At 43.3% G+C, this 21,102-nt stretch overlaps 2 protein-coding genes and 2 pseudogenes across 2 annotated transcripts; 2 read left to right on the top strand and 2 right to left on the bottom strand.

Moving 5' to 3' along the window:
• Positions 1–5,592: 5,592 nt before the first annotated feature.
• Positions 5,593–6,620, top strand: LOC122319668 (annotated as a pseudogene).
• A 261-nt stretch (positions 6,621–6,881) lies between these two features.
• LOC122319675 lies at positions 6,882–9,248 on the top strand (annotated as a pseudogene).
• Positions 9,249–12,321: 3,073 nt separating this feature from the next.
• Positions 12,322–14,380, bottom strand: LOC120322278. Its single transcript, XM_039377337.2, has 2 exons — positions 13,876–14,380; positions 12,322–13,506 (listed from the first exon to the last, which is right to left on the bottom strand). The coding sequence occupies exons 1-2, from the start codon at positions 14,378–14,380 to the stop codon at positions 13,007–13,009; spliced, it is 1,005 nt and encodes a 334-aa protein (XP_039233271.1). The 3' UTR covers positions 12,322–13,006.
• A 1,730-nt stretch (positions 14,381–16,110) lies between these two features.
• Positions 16,111–18,183, bottom strand: LOC120322279. Its single transcript, XM_039377338.2, has 2 exons — positions 17,679–18,183; positions 16,111–17,309 (listed from the first exon to the last, which is right to left on the bottom strand). The coding sequence occupies exons 1-2, from the start codon at positions 18,181–18,183 to the stop codon at positions 16,810–16,812; spliced, it is 1,005 nt and encodes a 334-aa protein (XP_039233272.1). The 3' UTR covers positions 16,111–16,809.
• Between the last annotated feature and the right edge of the window lie 2,919 nt (positions 18,184–21,102).

Here is a 21,102-nt window from a genome sequence, read left to right as displayed (position 1 = left end):
CTGGCGAAGCGCGCGAGTCAACTGATAAAAATCCACTAATCGGCGGCTACTTCTTCCGCGGTCCGTAGGCCTTCCTTGGTCGCAGAAGCTGCAGCCGAAGATTTGCTGTCCGCCTTGCCTTTTAATTTCCTTTTGTGGCCTGTCAAAAAACTGCAATTTCTTGCGCTGCCTGGCTGTAGCGCTTCTTCCTTCCGGATCAGTAAGCTGGCTATACTTTGTTCTTTTAAAACCCTGCACGAGAGTTAGGCGATAAAATTCTGGGTCTCTTAGCCCTTTTTTATCCACTTACCCCAGCTCTCCGCCGGTTCAAACTATTCGCCAATCTAGTTCGCCTGTAGCACTTGTACTTATTTGGCTTAAATTGCCCACAATCACCAAAAGAACTTTCTCCGCCGATCTTTAACTTGAGAATGGCTGCTGATGACGCCAGAATAAGGCGGCAACCTAGCATCTGCCAGATTTGTAGAAATTTTACTCTCTCTGGGAAATCTGATAATTGGCCCTGTAAGACCCGTGACCCTGCCGCTAACCCCTTCACGCGTTATGCAGGTGGCCCACGTCTCGCAATATGACACCTAGATGGCGTTGCAGTTTTAGCTCTGCCGCAAGTGCCACAATAGGGGACCTTGAACGGCTAAGGATAGCTGTATCGTCAGCAAATGTGGATACCGTTAAGCGACTATTTGTAGGGATGTCGGCTGTATAGATGAGGTATAAGCTTGGCCCAAGAACGCTGCCTTGGGGGACTCCAGCCTCAATTGTATGATCAGTGAAAGTGGCAGTGTTGCACCGCACTGCAAACTTTCTGTCATAGAGGTAAGACTTTAGAAGTTTGTGTGTGCTTTCGGGTAGGGCTGTTTTAATTTTAAACATTAAGCCGTCGAGCCAGACTCTGTCGAACGCTTGGGATACGTCTAAAAATACTGCTGTACAGTATTCGCGATGTTCAAATGCAGTTCTTATTTCCGTTGTAATACGATTCACCTGTTCAATGGCTCCGTGGCTTTCGCGGAATCCAAATTGATGGGCTGGGATTATGTTGTGGTATCTCAGATGTAGATTAAGTCGGATCAGCAGGCATTTTTCGAATTGTTTCGAAATGCATGATAATTGACTTATTGGTCTGTAAGATGAAGGGACTGTGTGGTCCTTACCAGGCTTTGGAATCATTATGATAATCGACCTCTTCCATCGTTGTGGAAAGTAACCAAGTTTGGTGATGGCATTAAAGAGCTTGGTTATGTAGCGAACTGCAGAGTGTGGCAGCTTGATGATCATTTCCGGTGTTATAAGGTCGCAGCCGGAGGATTTTTTCAGGCAGAGATTGTCTTTGATAATTTTAGTTACTTCTTTAGGACGAAACACAATTGGGGTGTGTTGCTGGTGGCAGTTTACGGGTGAGAACGGTAGCGCGAATGTGCTAGTAGCCTGGTTTGGCGTGAACACATTTTGTAGGTGAGCGGCAAATGTGGTGGCTCTGTCTGCATCACTACGGTCCCAGCCGCCTGCGGAATTCCTTATCGGCAAAACGGTTTCAGTCGGTGGGCGAAGAGTTGAGTGGGCTCGCCACAGTGACTTTTGTTTTGTGCCTGTTGGTGAGAGTTGCTCTATGTATCGGCGCTGATCGTCTTCCTCCTCTTGTTTCAGAGCGTTGGCCAGTTTCCGTGTGGCTACTTTTAGCTTTTGTTTTGCAGTTGGGGATCTGGAAGATTGCATTCTCTGCGTAAGCGTCGTTTTATGTGGACGAGTTGCTCGATTTGTACGTTGGTCTCTTTTGAATTAATTGTAGTATTTTTTATTTTGGGTGTTGCAGTAAGAGCTGCTGCAGTAAGGATGGATTGCAATGCACATGTGCAGCTCTCTATATCAGATTCAGTATTGAGTTTTGGGCTTAGCTCAATGTGTGAACTCCAGCTGAATGTTGATAGATGTGGCCTGAAATTCTTTGTAAAAGTGGTGCTTCATACGGTTCCTTATGAGTATGGCGGTACCACCGTGTGCTTTTCCGTCGGTATGATTTGTACCATAGAAATGGTAGTCTCTTATTTGAAAATTGTATTTGCTTGTGAGATGAGTTTCCGAAAGAAGCGTTACGTCGATGTGCTTCTCATGTAGGAATTGAGCTAGCTCAAGTTTGCGCTGTGAAACGCCATTGGCGTTCCACGTAGCTATGCGTAAGGTAGCCATTATTTATTTGATTGCTGGGCTACAAGCATTTGTATTAAAAGGTTTTTCAGCTATTTGTAGATTGGACAGCCTCTGTAGTTTGCTGTGTGATTGCCCCCACAGTTATTGCATTTTTTCTCGCATCCATTTTCTTTGTTAGTTTGACAGTGTTTGGAGTCGTGGAGATCTCCACAGACTACGCACACCGGGCGAAGTGTACAATACGGCCATACTCTTGGCAGTTTGTACATTGTACAGGAGCGTTACGTTTGTGCGTCTCTTCTACTGTGATCCTACGGTGCAGAAGGAGCTGGAGTTTGTAAATTGGGTGAACCTCGTTTTTTCTAGGAGGCTTGTTTTCTGGTTCAAGCTCAATCTTGAAGAGTGGTTGGGGCTGCCTGTTTCCGTTTTTGATATTGAACACGCTTTTGGTGTAAAATCCCTTTTCTTTTAGCGCCTCAGTTATCTCTTCGGGCGTAACATCAGACTCAATGCCCTTCAGTACTATTATTCCACATGAATTTCATTTTGTAGACCCAAATTTTGCAATACCATGTGATGGAATAATAGGCATTGATTTTATAAAGAAATTCAATTGTCAACTAGATTTCAAACCAAGTGAAGACTGGTTTATAATTAGACCCCAAAATTTTAATTATCCAATATATGGTCCGATAACATATAGCGCTGGAACAATACAGTTCTTCTGCCAGCCATATCACAAGTTATTCGGAAAATAGACATTAATGCTGTAAATGATTACATTTTTGTTCCTAATTAGGAAATACACAATGGGATTTATGTTGCAAATACAATAGCAGCATCCAAACATTTATACATTCAAAAGTCAAAAAGTCAAAGTAAACAAAACCCAATTAGAAATTTGAAAGGTTATGATATTCATAATACCAACACTGAAAATAGAAACCAACAAGTACTTTCAAAACTAAAGAAAAATTTTCCAGACCAATTCAAAAATCAATTAACTGAATTATGCACACAGAATAGTCATGTGTTCGGACTGGAAACCGAACCAATATCAACAAACATTTTTTATAAACAAACATTAAGACTTAAAGATTATGAACCCATTTATATAAAAAACTACAGAAGCCCGCATAGCCAGTTGAAGAAATTCAAAAAAATGTAGGGAAATTAATTAGCGACAAAATCGTCGAACCATCTGTATCTGAGTATAACAGCCCACTCTTGATAGTTCCGAAAAAATCATTACCGAATTCACAAGAGAAGAAATGTGTCATTTTATTATGCCACGTTTTATATGGTGTTTTCTTTATATTTCCCAGCGCTCTACTTGGGCATCTGCTTATAAGATATGTTGCTGTTAAAACAGCTTCACTCCAAAAACTTTTACTAAGCTTAGCACCATTAACCATCGATCGAGCTCTTTCAGTTATAATTCTTATCATGCGCTCTGAAACACAATTTAACTGAGGCGTGTGAGGATCCGTTAAATGAAAGCTGATGCCTTTTTCTGTACAAAACTCACGCATCTCATTAGATAGATTTTCCCTGCCATTGTCAATATATAGGTTTACAACTTTAGAGTTGAAATGAGTTTCGCTCTTAGCAATGAAGTCCTTAAAAGCAAAGAATACGTCAGACTTGTATGTTATCAAACATGTAAATTGGTCAATAAAAACTACATAATAATTTTTATTATCTATTGTAGAAGGTGTGATAGGACCACACACATCAGAATGAATTATATCAAGGGAGAACGCTATAGTCGAGTTCCCCGACTATCTGAAACCCGTTACTCAGCTAGTGAAAGTGCGAAGGACAACACTGACAGTTTTTGGTGGTTTGTGGGCGTTAGAGTGGGCGTGGCAAAAAGATTTTTGGTCAATCGATAGAAATTTACAAGACTAATACAAAAATGAAAAAATATCAACACATTTTGCAAAAGTGTGAGTGTGGCAGCTTTGGGCGGTTTGTGGGCGTTATAGTGGGCGTGGCACATCGATAGAAGTTTACAAGACTAATATAAAAATGAAAAAATATCAAAACATTTTTCAATAGTGTGGGCGTGGCAGTTTTGGGCGGTTTGAGGGTGGGCGTGGCAACATGAATCAACAAGCTTGCTCTGCTTCAATCTCTGGAGTCTGTATGCTTAATCCCAACTTTCTTTTGTAGTTCCTGAGATCTCAGCGTTCATACGGACGGACAGACAGACGGACATGGTCATATCGACTCGGCTATTGATCCTGATCAAGAATATATATACTATATATTATATATATACGAATACTATATACTATATATGGTCGTAAACGCTTCCTTCTGCCTGTTACATACTTTTCAATGAATCTAGTATACCCTTTTACTCTACGAGTAACGGGTATAAAAAGTGGCCTTTCAATAAATTATTTATTTTAAGATATTTGAAATTTAAGTCTGGATTGCTTGTCATTAATACAAGCCACACATAATTCATTTGACATTTTTAACAAGATCAATATCTTAAAATAACAGGTTGCGTTTAATTTCTAAAAATTTTCCAATATGTGCCCGGCCGTCAGTCGGGTGATGGACAAGGGGACTAACGTGTAGTTTCAAGCTTGAAGAACGCGCCGTAATTGTCCATACACCCGGAAGTCCGACTATACTCTCCACGCGAGGGCGGCTGGAAACAGGTCCCCTGGCAGAGGATGCTGGCAAAGGGTAGTCGGGCGTCCCGGGCCGGACTAAGGTGTCACTCGACCCGTGCCGAGAGTCAGCCTGACTGAGGGCCCGGGTCACAAAATAGCTCAGTCTCAAACGGAGAGCTTAAAAGCCTTACCCGCCCGGGTGGACCCTTCTTTTCTCCGCAACTCGTGGGAACCACATGGAGTCTACAAACATAAATAAAAACGAGTCAGGATTTCCCAGAAAACCTACCCAATCGGCAGTGACGACTGTGTCTGGCCGAACAACCCTCAAGGTAGTGAAGTTGGCGAGTGAGCCCACCTGCCTGGCCTCCACCGCAGGATCGGGTTCGGGTGAACCCCACCTCAAATCTGAGGCGACTGAGTGCAAGCCGCCCAAAGCCGTCGCAATGGGAACATCTCCAGGCCCTTGTGCCATGATGCGCATTCTCCTGGGCGTGGTCGATAAAAACGACCCGAGTGGCAGGATTCCACGAAACAAGTGGGTGGAAGCAGCCCTAGCCACAAAATGCTTTGAAATTTTAGCCAAAGAACCTGGCCCACCTCCTGTCTGCAAAGAGGAGCTGTACAAAGCCGCAGTAAAGGAGCTGGGGGAGGTGTATGAGGGCGCCGGACTTGTTGCGCTGAGCTTGTCCGACGTACCTTGCCGACCCCGTGCAAGGATCTGGATCCCGGCATCCATCGAGGCTCTGGACCAGATCCTCACCATGCTGCAGCGATGCAACCCGCATCGTCCCACCTCGGACTGGCGAGTGGAAGGTCGACGAAATGGAGGGGCCAACAAACCAGGCCATCCTCACCCTAAACAAGGAGTCCCTAGCTCCCATTGAGGCCGCTCACGGGGAGCTAAACTTCGGGTTTAGCTCGGTGACCATAAAGGTTAATAAATCGGACTCCGCCAAGGAGGATCAGGAAGGCAGTGGAGAAATGATCGAGGAGATTGGCTCCGAGATCAAGGCATCGGAAACCGAGGACGGCTACTCGACCAATGCCTTAATCCTCCGCAGCCTTGTGAACAGGGGTCCAATGACGGACCTAGACACATCGGACGAGGAGAACGCCGATACAACCGTGGTGGAGATGCCCACAGCATTTGTCCGTGAGGCTTCTGCAAATAAACCTCCACCTCATCTCCATCTGGCTGAAGTCCTGATCCAGGAACCTTGGATAGTGGGAGTAAAGGTTTCAGGATTAGGGACTAAGGAATATAAGCATCTAACAGCTCCCAGCGAAGGTAAAGTAATGTCCTTCATTTTAGCCAAAAAGCACCTTAGCATTTTTCTGCTCCATAATTATAGCGATGCAGATAACGCGGCAGCCTCCGTGGAGAGTCAGCCATCTCCGTTCCGAGTGCTGTCATCGTACATGGCCTACGAAAGGGAAGAACCGCCGATTGAGCTGGTAAGGAGACTGGTAGAAGACAGCGAAAAGCAAAACATAGGCCTACTAATAGGCTGTAATGCTACACCATACACAATGGGAAAGTACAGACACAAACGACCGCGGTGAGACTCTTTTTAACTTTATCTTTAGTTCAAATCTTTTCATATGTAATAAAGGTAATGACCCCACCTTTATCATTAAGAACCGAAAAGAGGTAATAGACCTAACTCTCTTCTCTAAACCACCATTAGAGACAGTAACTCACTGGAGGGTGCTAGGTAAGCACTCTTTCACGGACCACAGGTATATAAAAACGACCCTTACAATCAACCCCTCAAAACCAGCAGTTTTCACAAACTCAAGGACTGGCAAAAATACAAAAATATTTTAAGGGAAAAAATCCCAACGGATCCCCCTCCATACCCCCAAACAATCTCTAGTCTAAACGAACTAGTTTCAATTTTCACAGAAACCTGCAACCTGGGGAGGCCCTGTGGACCGCCTACAAGAGAGCCCTTGCAAACTATAAAAAAGCCATCAGGAAAGCAAAGCGATTCTCGTGGCTTTCCTTCTGCTCAGAAATTGAAAATACAACTGAAGCAGCCAGACTTAGAAAAATCCTTTCCAAATCAGCCACAACCTTAGGCTACCTTAAAAGAGCAGATGGCTCCTGGACCAGCACGAGTGAGAAATCTCTGAAGATACTTCTAGACACTCACTTTCCAGGAAACAGCCAAAACGCTCTCACTTCCCAACAAACAAACGCCACACTGGCAAGTATCGAACTGTGCATAGACCCAAAGGTCCTCCATACAAATTTGCAGGTGCAGACAAAATCATACCCGCACAACCATCACACAAGACCCCCAAGGATTTCAGACCAATCAATCTGTCATCCTTCTTACTAAAGACCCTTGAAAGAACCATCGGCCTGCATCTGAGATCAACTCTCAACCCAAGTCTTATCACAGACAGGCAACACTCCTACAAGAAAGGGAAATCGACAGAGACAGCACTACACTCTCTCGTCTCCAAGATAGAAAAATCAATGTCCCAAAAGGAATATGCACTGGTAGCTTTCCTGGACACAGAAGGAGCTTTTAACAACGTTATCCCAACGTCGATTAGCGGAGCCTGACAGACCTTGGCGTGGACCGCCACTTGGTGGGACTCATAAACCAACTGCTCACCTGCAGGAAGCTTATTTCTTCACTAGGCGCGTCAACCCTCACTAGGCACGTCAGCAGAGGCACTCCGCAAGGAGGCGTCCTCTCCCCACTTCTATGGAACATAGCAGTCAATTCGATACCACGCGACATAGAAGGGGGGGGGGGCTGCAGGATAATAGCCTATGCGGATTACGTTGCTATCATGTTCACAGGCAAATACCATCAAACGCTATGCGATCTCATGAGCGAAAAACTCAATGTTTTGTCCAGCTGGACCAAGAATAACGGATTAGGAATTAACCCCTCAAAGACCGAGCTTCACTGGGAAGTATAATATACCAGACTTAGTCCCACCTATCCTCAACAATCAAAGACTTCCCTTCAGTAGCAGCGCAAGGTCTGGGCGTAATACTTGACAGGAAACTAAACTGGAACCTGAACCTCACAGACAGATACAAAAAAGCTTCAATAGCACCCTTCACGTGCAAGAAAGCAATAGGGCTCAAATGGGGCTGAATACTACTGTACGGGGTCGTGGTATGGTGGCCGGCTCTGAAAAAGAAATCCAGCATAAAATGCTAGCCAAAATGTAAAGAGCTGGGGCACTCTGCATCAGCAGTGCTTTACGCACCACCCCAAACAAAGCCCTAAATGCCATACTCAATCTCCCAAGCCCAGAACTAGCTGGCATGGAACAGGCTACAATAGCGGCAATCAGGCTTAGAGATAGCAAACAGGGGAACCCACAAGAAGTATTCTAAAAAACATTAAAATAGTCCCCTTCAGGACAGACTACTGCACTCCAACGGAGTACATACAAACATTTTTCAACACAATCTTCCCAGAGAGGGACGATTGGAACTCACGAACACCTGGCCCCCAGAATGCTATATGCTTCTATACGGACGGGTCAAAAGTACAGAACAGAGTAGGAGGCGACTCTGTTCTGTAGTTTACTCCGAGTTTACTCCGAACAGCTAGGCCTACGCATCTCGTTCAGACTCCCCGATCATTGCAGCGTTTTCCAAGCTGAAGTAGCAGCAATAAGGGAGGCCCGAAAACACTTAAAATCACTAAAACCAGAAAGCTCACATGTAAACATTTTCAGTGACAGCTAAGCAGCTATGAAATCGATTGGCTCAATCTCAAGTCACTCGAAAACAGTATTGAATTGCCGATCATCTTTACACGAGATGACACAACAATTCGTAATCAGCCTTATATGGGTACCCGGACACAGGGTCATAGAAGGCAACTCCATCGCAGATGAACTAGCTCGAGAAGGCACTACCGCGGCACTCACACAAGAGATGGAGGGCATGAGTATGCCTTTAGCCACTTGTAAACTAATACTTAAGGAAAAACCTAAACCGTAACAAACAGACAATATTGGAAAACACCACACACTGTCGCCTAACACGCCAAATATGGCCAAAAATAAGCTCAAAAAGAACGTCAAAACTTTTAGGATTGACCAGAGCAAGCCTCAGCACTGCCATGAGAGTCATCACAGGGCATTGGTTGATAGGCACCCATGCCCGAAGACTAAATGCCCCTTATAATAATTTCTGCCGTAGCTGTAGGGACGAAGAAATGGAAGATACGATAGAGCATCTGCTATGCTTGCAGCACTGCAAGCGAAACGACTTGCTCAATTAGGAAGCAGATTCCTGATAGACACGTCCGACCTGACCGACACCGATCCACAAACATCACAGATACCATCAAATACCATTTGACCATTTTTGGATACTTTAATCCCTTCCGAATCTAATTCAATCGTCATTCCACAGTCTTGCATCTTTTTGACGGATAGTAAGTTTTGAGGAATGTCTTTCGAGAATGTCTTTCATTGTCAATAGCATAAAAATCAATTACGTAAAGATTTTTTTGGTTATTTGTTTCTGGGGTTATTTCAAAAATACGTTTGGTTGGTTTATGTTCTGTCTTTGAAAGATTACAGATTTCGCCATCATATTCTGATGAATGGAAAAGTCTCAGTCTTTATACGTTAGTGTGGCTTAGAAAGTATTTTACTAAAAGGTCTTTTCCATTTGGTAGATTCATATTTTATAGTAATTTTTGTTTTGGTTAAATATTTTTATATGTCTACTTGGTTTATGAAATCTTTTAAAAATTATATTTGTCTATAAAATGGTTAATAGGTTTTTTGAATAGAGTTTTTGTTGGTTTTTCGCCGCCGCGAAACGGAAAAGCAGAGGCGAAAATCATTTTCTTGGTTAGTGCAAAATTATTTCTAAGCGATGTAATTTAAGGCCCGAGAAAAGGTACAAAAAAAAACCTAAGAAGGGAAGAATGGCCGAATGTGAAAGGAAATTCAAGAAAAAAACTATAAAGAAAGTCATAGGACAAAAGTGGCCTGGTTTTAGTTAAGTGTAGGATAAGTAAAATTAGTTTCTTTACTAAACCGCAAAAAGGTCAAGTTTTAGCTGCAAGTGGCTCCACGCCGAGTGGTCATCGAGATCCAGCAGTTTTGTGGGCCGGTCAAGCAGATCTAATTCAAAAGACAATTATAGGTGTTGTCAAAAACATGCATAAGGATCTGCTGACCCAGCTAAGAGAAAAAATGTCTCAATTAATAGAGACAAATCTAGCCGCACATCTTCAAACACCAAGAATTGTTTCTGAGGCAGAGAATGGGGCTGGTTTTAAAGGACGTATGCCACTAGAAAACATGGAGGACCAATCAGGTTCTGGCCTAGGGACTCCCGAAGCTTCACATCCGATTTAAGCCAGAGGCCCGATAAAGTAGGTCACATTTTAAACAGCTGGAAATTGCGTTTTAGCGGGAATACAGAGGGTATAAATGTACATAATTTTATTTATCGAGTACAGGCTCTTACAGAACAAACACTGGGTGGTAATTACGCGGTTTTCTCCAGCAACGCTAGCCTGTAAATTAAAGGGAAGGCTAGAGAATTTTATTGGAGAGTCCATAAAAATTTTAGAGAATTAAGTTGGGATTTTCTTTGCGCGCCGTTGAGAAGACAGTTTCGGGATGCGAGGACCGATATTGATTTCAGAGAAGCCATTCGCGACAGAAAGCAGCGAGAAAAAGAAAGTTTCGACGCCACTTACGATGCCGTAGTAGAGTTGATGGACCGCTTGGACATGCCATTAACAGAAATAAAAGTAGTCGAAATACTTAAACGAAATTTAAGGTCAGAAATCAGGCATGAGATTTTAAACATTCCGATCCGTACAGTAGAAAAACTAAGAGAAATTTGTCGTTGGAGGGAAGACTTCTTGGATGAAGTTCGTCGTACGCAGGGGTATTAAAAAGTTATTTCGTTCCGGAAACAGGTCTCAGAATTGGTAGACGAGATCCAAATGGATGAGGCTACAGAATTTTTGGAGAAGGAGGCAGGATGGGAAATTGAAGCTTTAGCACTTGTTTGCTGGAACTGTCATAAAGAAGGACACAGATACCAAGACTGCGGATCCAAAAGAAAAGTGTTCTGTTACGGATGTGGGGCTGCGAACATTTATAAGCCGACATGTGCCCGTTGCCAAAAAAACGGGCTAACGAGCACTGGCAACAAACGCCTGCAGCCAAGTGTTCTTAAAAGCAAGGCATCAAACCCCGAGTCGAGTCACCATTAGAAGTTCCCATTTCTCCGGTGCCAGAAATAGTAGACAAGGCCATAGGCCTCCCAGATTGTTGGCCAGAAATAGTTGAGAAGAATATTAATTCTAGTAACACCACAGCGAATATAAGATCGAAATCAAGAAATACTAAGAGAATAAGAACTTTTTGGAAGTCCATAAAAACAAATAATGCTATTCGATTTAAGGAGAATGATAAGCGACCATATGCCGAGGTTTTGATGTTGGATAGGATGGTTGTTGGATTGTTGGATACCGGAGAGGCCATAAATGTTATCGGAGGCAAGTTGGCAGAACGGATTATACGTAGCAGGGTAAAATTTAAGAGCGCTTCAATGGTGGCGCATACTGCGGATAGAAGAAAGCAGGAAGTTGTAGGGAAATTAAAAACCGAAGTAAAATTTAAAGGGGTATCAAAAGAACTCGATTTTCACATTGTGCCTTCTTTGGTAAGGATCTGTATTTAGGGATACATTATTGAAAAATTTTCGACTTGTTGCCTTCGTCCATGGAAATATCAGAAATCGTATCGGATGCTCACACACTGTCCAAAAGCCAACGAAACAGCCTCATTGAAGTTTTTTTTTTCCAGTTTGGAGCTTTTATTTGTTGTATCTTTTCAGTACCGAAAACTAACAACAAGTTAACAAATCTTAAGTGTAAATACTAATTACCAGTACATTTCTTGAACTGTAATATAAAAGCGGCCCAAAAAAAAAAATAATACTTCTGGGTTGGCAAGTCGTTTCGACGTAGGCGTAATCGGCTGCTTAGCCTTGTTAGACTCCTCGCGAGCTGGTTAGGATGAGTTAATAGCTTGTTAAGGTACTTTTCCTTTTTCTCCGCAATTTCGTCTTTTACAGGTGGCACGATTAGATCTTTGTGAATGTTGGCGTTTCGAACATACCACAGTGCCCCGGTGATAGTTCTCAATATCTTTGTCTGGGCTCTCTAAACGATATCGATGTTGCTGTTGCTGGCATTTCCCCATAGCTGGCAGCCGTAAGTCCAGATTGGTTTTAGCACTGAGTTGTAGAGCAGCACCTTGAAGTCCAAACTGAGTGGTGAGCGGGAGTTGATAAGTCAATGAAGGCTGTTGGCCTTCAGTTTAAAGTGAGTTCTCTTGGCTTCGATGTGTCGGCGCCAAGTTAGTCTTCTATTGAGGTGTACTCCCAGATACGTCACTTCGTATGCTGTTGGAAATGCGGTGTTGTTCAGCGTGAGCGGTGGACAATCTTGTCTGTTAAGGGTACTTGCCTGCATTCTTGTTCGTTTACCTTTATACGCCAGTCGGAGAACCACTTTACCACGTCGACCAGGTAGATGGCTAGCTGAGATGATGCTTTGATTGGGCATCTGGAGCGGCTGAGAATAGCTGTGTCATCCGCAAATGTTGAAACTGTCAGCTTGCTGCTTGTAGGGATGTCTGCTGTGAATTGGGCCTAGTACGCTGCCTTGTGGAACACCGGCTTCAATACTGTGTTCGTCGGATATCGCAGTGTTGCACCTCACTACAAACTTCCTGTTGTAGAGGTACGATTTTAGCAGTTTATGAGTGTTATTTGGAAGCGTTGTTTTGATTTTGTACATCAGACCGTCCACCCAAACTCTGTCGAATGCCTGCGAAACATCGCAGAGCCGTACTCCCGTTTTTCAAATGCGTTTCGTATTTCTGATGTTATGCGGTTAACTTGCTCAATAGTCATATTAATTTTTAATGATGTCGCTTGTAGATAGTTTTTGGCAGTGTCAATATGACAGTGGTGCTTGAGACGGGTTCTTATCAAAATCCCGGTCCCGCCGTGGGCCTTACCAGGGTGATTGGTTCCGTAGAAAATATATCCTCTTTTGTTCAAGTTATATTTGTTTGTGAGGTGTGTTTCCGAATTACGTCGATGTGCTTTTCTAGTAGGAATTGAGCTAGCTCAAGTTTGTGCTTAAAAACGCCATTGGCGTTCCACGTAGAGATTCTTAGCGAGGCCATGAAGATGATTATTTTGATTGTTGTGATACAAGCAATTGTATCAACATGTTTTTATTGCGCAATAGATCTTGAATGGTTGTCCGCATAAACGCCATAAACTCCGCCATGCTCTGCTGCAAAGTAAGTATCATTGCTTCGAAATTGTTTTGTTGTTGTTCCATTGGCTTTTTGTCTTGTACCGAGTTGAAGTCCACATATTTGGCCTGTGAACATGGCGCATTGGAGGCTGGGGGCTCTAGACCTGATCTTAGAGCGCTTGCATATGACTCGTTTTTGGTAACGAATCCTGTACCAAGTGAGGATCTGGGTGCGGTAGAGAAGAAAACTTCTGGGTTGTTTTTGGAGGGTATTTTTGTGATCGGTGCGTTTTGTGAGCGTACAGTGGTTACGCGCTGGTTAATGCGGCTTTTGAGATCTTGGTATACTGGGCAGCCTCTGTAGTTGGCTGTGTGATTGCCTCCAAAGTTGCCACACTTTTTTCTGCTTGAGTCTTTTTTGGGTGCACTGCAGCTGGCTTTGTCGTGGAGTTAGCCACAGACTACGCACACTGGGCGTAGCTTACAGTAAGACTTTGTATGGCCGTATTCTTGGCAGTTCATACATTGTACCAGATTGTTACGTTTGTGAGGTTCTTCTACAGTGATTCTACGCTGTAGTAAAAATTGGAGTTTATAGATTGGATGCACTTCGTTTCTTTTCGGCATCTTTGCTTCTGGTGCAAGTTCCACCTTGAAGAGTGGTTGCGGCTGTCAATTTTTGTTTAAGATGTTGAAGACTGATTTTTCGGTAAATCCTTTATCCTGTAGCGCCAGCTTTATTTCGTCTGGTGTTACATCAGGCTCTATGCCCTTTAGTACGACTTGCAGACCCTTGCAGCTTTTTAGCTGGTATGTGTAATAGCTTTTTTCTCCTTCGTCCAAAGACTTTGTTAAGGCTCTAAGGTGTTGTTCAGACTTGGTCTGAACTTTAGTTTCATGAATGTTGCCCCTAACTAAGGAAATGATGTGGAAATTTGCGTCACCTATGAGCTTTATTACATTGTTTACAAATGTACTAGAGCTTTTCTCACGTACAAATATTGGTGGTGGCTTTGGCTTATTTTTGTCGCTTCCATCAGCTTCAACGGCCAGGTCTTCAATAGTGTCTGCCAAAATGTCGAACCTGTTGACATTGTTCGGTACTTCGCCTAAAGTTGTGTTGGCGTTGGCGCGTGTGATTTTTGGTTTGTTTACATTTTTTTGGGGGCTTAGCTTTCGTTTTATTTGGATGTAGCGATCCATTTCAGTCTGTATGGCCGGCTTTTCGTTTTCGTTTGTTGCAGTTTGTTTTGCTGTCTGCGCAGCTTTCGTTGTGTTTGTATGTGTTGAGCGAACAGTCGGCATCGGTGTTGTTTTAGTTTTTGAGGTTGTCGCGACAACTGAAGAGTTTGTGCTTGCTGTTACAGCTGAGTTCTGTTCTCTTTGCTTGGTGTACGCAGATTTTGTTGGTAAGGGAGACAAAGAGCAAAATCGTTCTTTGACGTTCGCTGTAAGCAGGTGTTCGTTTGGCGGGTTGGGAGTTGCCGATCGCGGGCGGTCGGATTGCGTCGGCCCAAAAGATAGTAGCGACGGCGACGGGGAGCAAGAGCGTTCACTGTCGTTACTGTGTTAAGAGAGAAGGAACAGCTGTAAGGTTGAGGGTGATTGACCGCTCGCGGTTCGCTTCCGCAGAGACGACGGAAATGTAAGCGTTGTTGCGTTGCAAAGAGAGCCGTCGCTCCTTGCTGACGTTGACGCTGCGCGTGAGCTTCGTTTTCACTCATTGTTTTTGGTTAGTTTATTTATATTTGTAATTAGTTAATTGATGGTTAATGAGTTATAGATTTGTTAGGAAATCTATATGTGCAGGCATTGCACTGAGCGTCTTTTCGCTTATGATTTAATGTCTGGTTCACTTCACTGTTTCGATTTTTGGAATTGTTTAACTGGAGCACTGTTAAAAACACGTCTGCATTTAAAAACACGTCCGTCGTATATGTGATTGAAGTGATTGGCAAATTTCCCTCGTTCGCAGTCTCAGGGCTGGAAAGGACTTATTTTTATATCTCACGAAATTGATGTTGGCGAAGCTAAACCGGTAAAGAAGCGGCATTTTCCTGTGTCTCCCGCTGTCAAAAAAATTATTATATGCGCAAGTAGACAGGATGTTAAAAATGGGGATGATAGAAGAGTCTCAAAGCCCCTGGTCGTCTCCAGTTGTTCTCGTTCAAAAAGCCGGGGAAGCCATTTTACCACTATACAGTAATGCCATTTGGGTTAACTAATGCTTCACAAACGATGATACGTCTGATGGATATGGTTATTCCAGCGGAATTAAGAAATGAGGTGTTTGTGTACTTAGATGACCTGCTGGTAGTTTAGGATAATTTCGAAATGCATCTTAAAGGGTTGAGCGTAGTTGCAGAAAAAATCAAAGCTGCTGGTTTGACATTCAACGTAGAGAAAAGACATTTCTTCATGCGTTCAGTGAAATATTTGGGGGATATAGTAGGAGAAGGAGTCAGAAGAACCGACCCGAAAAAAATATCTGCAATGTCCCAATTCCGTCTTCCGAAAAGTCTGAAATCTCTGCGCAGTTTCTTAGGAATGGTAGGATGGTATCGCAAATTTATTAGCAATTTTGCTTCAGTAGCTACCCCATTGACCGACTTGCTGAAGCCCAAAAAGAAATTCCAGATGACTCCAGAAGGTGAAAAATCATTTGATCAGCTGAAATGCTATGTTCGGCTCCTGTTCTTCGCAGCGCAGATTTTAACAAGCCATTTTTCGGGCAGTGCAATGCGAGCAAGACTGGTGTGGGTGGAGGCTTGGTTCAGAAAGTTGGTTCAGCGGGAGTTGATAAGCCAATGAAGGCTGTTGGCCTTCAGTTTAAAGTGAGTTCTCTTGGCTTCGATGTGTCGGCGCCAAGTTAGTCTTCTATCGAGGTGTACTCCCAGATACGTCACTTCGTATGCTGTTGGAAATGCGGTGTTGTTCAGGGGGAGCGGTGGACAATCTTGCCTGTTAAGGGTAAAAGTTACTTGCCTGCATTCTTGTTCGTTTACCTTTATACGCCAGTCGGAGAACCACTTTACCACGTCGACCAGGTAGATGGCTAGCTGAGATGATGCTTTGATTGGGCATCTGGAGCGGCTGAGAATAGCTGTGTCATCCGCAAGTGTTGAAACTGTCAGGTTGCTGCTTGTAGGGATGTCTGCTGTGAATAGGACGTATAGTATTGGGCCTAGTACGCTGCCTTGTGGAACACCGGCTTCAATACTGTGTTCGTCGGATATCGCAGTGTTGCACCTCACTACAAACTTCCTGTTGTAGAGGTACGATTTTAGCAGTTTATGAGTGTTATTTGGAAGCGTTGTTTTGATTTTGTACATCAGACCGTCCACCCAAACTCTGTCGAATGCCTGCGAAACATCGCAGAGCCGTACTCCCGTTTTTCAAATGCGTTTCGTATTTCTGATGTTATGCGGTTAACTTGCTCAATAGTCATATTAATTTTTAATGATGTCGCTTGTAGATAGTTTTTGGCAGTGTCAATATGACAGTGGTGCTTGAGACGGGTTCTTATCAAAATCCCGGTCCCGCCGTGGGCCTTACCAGGGTGATTGGTTCCGTAGAAAATATATCCTCTTTTGTTCAAGTTATATTTGTTTGTGAGGTGTGTTTCCGAATTACGTCGATGTGCTTTTCTAGTAGGAATTGAGCTAGCTCAAGTTTGTGCTTAAAAACGCCATTGGCGTTCCACGTAGAGATTCTTAGCGAGGCCATGAAGATGATTATTTTGATTGTTGTGATACAAGCAATTGTATCAACATGTTTTTATTGCGCAATAGATCTTGAATGGTTGTCCGCATAAACGCCATAAACTCCGCCATGCTCTGCTGCAAAGTAAGTATCATTGCTTCGAAATTGTTTTGTTGTTGTTCCATTGGCTTTTTGTCTTGTACCGAGTTGAAGTCCACATATTTGGCCTGTGAACATGGGGCATTGGAGGCTGGGGGCTCTAGACCTGATCTTAGAGCGCTTGCATATGACTCGTTTTTGGTAACGAATCCTGTACCAAGTGAGGATCTGGGTGCGGTAGAGAAGAAAACTTCTGGGTTGTTTTTGGAGGGTATTTTTGTGATCGGTGCGTTTTGTGAGCGTACAGTGGTTACGCGCTGGTTAATGCGGCTTTTGAGATCTTGGTATACTGGGCAGCCTCTGTAGTTGGCTGTGTGATTGCCTCCAAAGTTGCCACACTTTTTTCTGCTTGAGTCTTTTTTGGGTGCACTGCAGCTGGCTTTGTCGTGGAGTTAGCCACAGACTACGCACACTGGGCGTAGCTTACAGTAAGACTTTGTATGGCCGTATTCTTGGCAGTTCATACATTGTACCAGATTGTTACGTTTGTGAGGTTCTTCTACAGTGATTCTACGCTGTAGTAAAAATTGGAGTTTATAGATTGGATGCACTTCGTTTCTTTTCGGCATCTTTGCTTCTGGTGCAAGTTCCACCTTGAAGAGTGGTTGCGGCTGTCTATTTTTGTTTAAGATGTTGAAGACTGATTTTTCGGTAAATCCTTTATCCTGTAGCGCCAGCTTTATTTCGTCTGGTGTTACATCAGGCTCTATGCCCTTTAGTACGACTTGCAGACCCTTGCAGCTTTTTAGCTGGTATGTGTAATAGCTTTTTTCTCCTTCGTCCAAAGACTTTGTTAAGGCTCTAAGGTGTTGTTCAGACTTGGTCTGAACTTTAGTTTCATGAATGTTGCCCCTAACTAAGGAAATGATGTGGAAATTTGCGTCACCTATGAGCTTTATTACATTGTTTACAAATGTACTAGAGCTTTTCTCACGTACAAATATTGGTGGTGGCTTTGGCTTATTTTTGTCGCTTCCATCAGCTTCAACGGCCAGGTCTTCAATAGTGTCTGCCAAAATGTCGAACCTGTTGACATTGTTCGGTACTTCGCCTAAAGTTGTGTTGGCGTTGGCGCGTGTGATTTTTGGTTTGTTTACATTTTTTTGGGGGCTTAGCTTTCGTTTTATTTGGATGTAGCGATCCATTTCAGTCTGTATGGCCGGCTTTTCGTTTTCGTTTGTTGCAGTTTGTTTTGCTGTCTGCGCAGCTTTCGTGGTGTTTGTATGTGTTGAGCGAACAGTCGGCATCGGTGTTGTTTTAGTTTTTGAGGTTGTCGCGACAACTGAAGAGTTTGTGCTTGCTGTTACAGCTGAGTTCTGTTCTCTTTGCTTGGTGTAAGCAGATTTTGTTGGTAAGGGAGACAAAGAGCAAAATCGTTCTTTGACGTTCGCTGTAAGCAGGTGTTCGTTTGGCGGGTTGGGAGTTGCCGATCGCGGGCGGTCGGATTGCGTCGGCCCAAAAGATAGTAGCGACGGCGACGGGGAGCAAGAGCGTTCACTGTCGTTACTGTGTTAAGAGAGAAGGAACAGCTGTAAGGTTGAGGGTGATTGACCGCTCGCGGTTCGCTTCCGCAGAGACGACGGAAATGTAAGCGTTGTTGCGTTGCAAAGAGAGCCGTCGCTCATCTTGCTGACGTTGACGCTGCGCGTGAGCTTCGTTTTCACTCATTGTTTTTGGTTAGTTTATTTATATTTGTAATTAGTTAATTGATGGTTAATGACTTATAGATTTGTTAGGAAATCTATATGTGCAGGCATTGCACTGAGCGTCTTTTCGCTTATGATTTAATGTCTGGTTCACTTCACTGTTTCGATTTTTGGAATTGTTTAACTGGAGCACTGTTAAAAACACGTCTGCATTTAAAAACACGTCCGTCGTATATGTGATTGAAGTGATTGGCAAATTTCCCTCGTTCGCAGTCTCAGGGCTGGAAAGGACTTATTTTTATATCTCACGAAATTGATGTTGGCGAAGCTAAACCGGTAAAGAAGCGGCATTTTCCTGTGTCTCCCGCTGTCAAAAAAATTATTATATGCGCAAGTAGACAGGATGTTAAAAATGGGGATGATAGAAGAGTCTCAAAGCCCCTGGTCGTCTCCAGTTGTTCTCGTTCAAAAAGCCGGGGAAGCCATTTTACCACTATACAGTAATGCCATTTGGGTTAACTAATGCTTCACAAACGATAATACGTCTGATGGATATGGTTATTCCAGCGGAATTAAGAAATGAGGTGTTTAGATGAGGTGTACTTAGATGACCTGCTGGTAGTTTAGGATAATTTCGAAATGCATCTTAAAGCGTAGTTGCAGAAAAAATCAAAGCTGCTGGTTTGACATTCAACGTAGAGAAAAGCCATTTCTTCATGCGTTCAGTCAAATATTTGGGGCAAGGAGAAGGAGAAGGAGTCATAAGAACCGACCCGAAAAAAATATCTGCAATGTCCCAATTCCCTCTTCCGAAAAGTCTGAAATCTCTGCGCAGTTTCTTAGGAATGGTAGGATGGTATCGCAAATTTATTAGCAATTTTGCTTCAGTAGCTATCCCATTGACCGACTTGCTGAAGCCCAAAAAGAAATTCCAGATGACTCCAGAAGGTGAAAAATCATTTGATCAGCTGAAATGCTATGTTCGGCTCCTGTTCTTCGCAGCGCAGATTTTAACAAGCCATTTTTCGGGCAGTGCGATGCGAGCAAGACTGGTGTGGGTGGAGGCTTGGTTCAGAAAACAGAACAGGGAGATGAGTATCCTATAGCCTTCGTATCCAAAGAGTTGAAAAAGGCTCAGAGGAATTATTCGGTCACTGAACAGGAATGTTTAGCTGCCATAATTTGCATTAAACGGTTTAGGCCGTATATCGAAGGACACGAATTCACATTCATTCCCGCTTAGCTCGCTGGGCATTAAAACTGCAAGGCTTCAATTTGAAAATAGAAAATCGTAGTGGAAGACTTAATGTGGTGCTGGGCATTAAAACTGCAAGGCTTCAATTTGAAAATAGAAAATCGTAGTGGAAGACTTAATGTGGTGCCAGATGCGTTATTTAGGGTGAATGAGTCAGAGATAGCGGCTGTGGAGGCAAGGCAGGGGCTGATGATCGATTTTCAATCACCCCACTTTAAATCTTCAGCATATTTAGAGTTGGCGAAACGTGTAGAAACGAATCAGGAGAAGTTGCCAGACTTAAAGGTAGTGGATGGGCGGGTTATCGCAGATAAAATCACGCCACCGACGATAAGTTGCATGAAACTTTTATCTGAATATTGTGGATTCCAAAAAATCTGGTTCCTGAGGTGATGAGAAATTCTCATGTTGATCCATTGGTCTCTCATGGAGGTATACAAAAGACTCTTGAACGCGTCCGTAGATATTATTATTGGCCTGGGTTAATAGATGATGTGAAAGCTTAACTTCAATCCTGTGAGGTATGCAAATCAACCAAACCACCAAATATAGTACAGAGACCTCCGATGGGAACCCCTCCAGAATCGCAGCGTTTTTTTCAGCGGTTGTATGTTGATTTTCTTGGCCCTTATCGTTTTGGATCACTATTCTAAGTTTGTGTCCTAAAGGGCCGTAAGGAAGCTTACAGAGGATGTAGTGATTAGGTATATTCATCAAGAGCTGTTCCACACATTCGGTTTTCCAGAGACGATTGTATCCACTAATGGCTCCCAGTTTAAGGCGGATGCATTTCAGAAATTCTTGAAAGAATACCAAATTTCGTATACCCTTACTGCAGCTTACTCAGGCAAATGCGTCCGAAAGGGTTAATCGTTATGTGATTGCTGCTATTAAATGGTCCACTTGGTAATTTGGACCAGTCCATATTATATGGTGTTCGGCCAACATATTATGTCTTCTGGATCTACCTACAAGTTGCTAAGGTCGTTGGGAATTTTTGAGGATAGATCTGCGTTCTTTTCGCGGGAGGACTCTCTAGAGTTAGTAAGGAAAAAGGCTCTTGAAGTCATAAGCAAACAAAACAACAAAAATGAGCGCCAATATAATTTGCGATCAAGAGAGGTGGTATACAAAGAAGGCCAGGAAGTATGGCGAAAAAATTTTAGGCAGAGTAGATTCCCCACCGGATACAGCTCGAAATTGGGTCCAGCCTACCTAAAAGAGAAAGTTAGAAGGAAATTGGGAAATTCGTGCTATGAATTAGA

This window comes from Drosophila yakuba, unplaced genomic scaffold (genome assembly GCF_016746365.2).
Source record: "Drosophila yakuba strain Tai18E2 unplaced genomic scaffold, Prin_Dyak_Tai18E2_2.1 Segkk50_quiver_pilon_scaf, whole genome shotgun sequence".
NCBI classification, from domain to species: domain Eukaryota; kingdom Metazoa; phylum Arthropoda; class Insecta; order Diptera; family Drosophilidae; genus Drosophila; species Drosophila yakuba.
The sequence above is the reverse complement of the archived record's forward strand: the minus strand, read 5'-3'. Positions and strand labels throughout refer to the sequence as shown.

Excerpts from the sequence above, each read along its gene's own strand:
- LOC120322279 (XM_039377338.2), bottom strand. The coding sequence starts at position 18,183 with ATGCCGACTGTTCGCTCAACACATACAAACACCACGAAAGCTGCGCAG. Across the intron at positions 17,310-17,678 it reads TTACACATACCAGCTAAAAA|GCAGTGCACCCAAAAAAGAC; the intron begins GCTGCAAGGGTC and ends ACAAAGCCAGCT.
- LOC120322278 (XM_039377337.2), bottom strand. The coding sequence starts at position 14,380 with ATGCCGACTGTTCGCTCAACACATACAAACACAACGAAAGCTGCGCAG. Across the intron at positions 13,507-13,875 it reads TTACACATACCAGCTAAAAA|GCAGTGCACCCAAAAAAGAC; the intron begins GCTGCAAGGGTC and ends ACAAAGCCAGCT.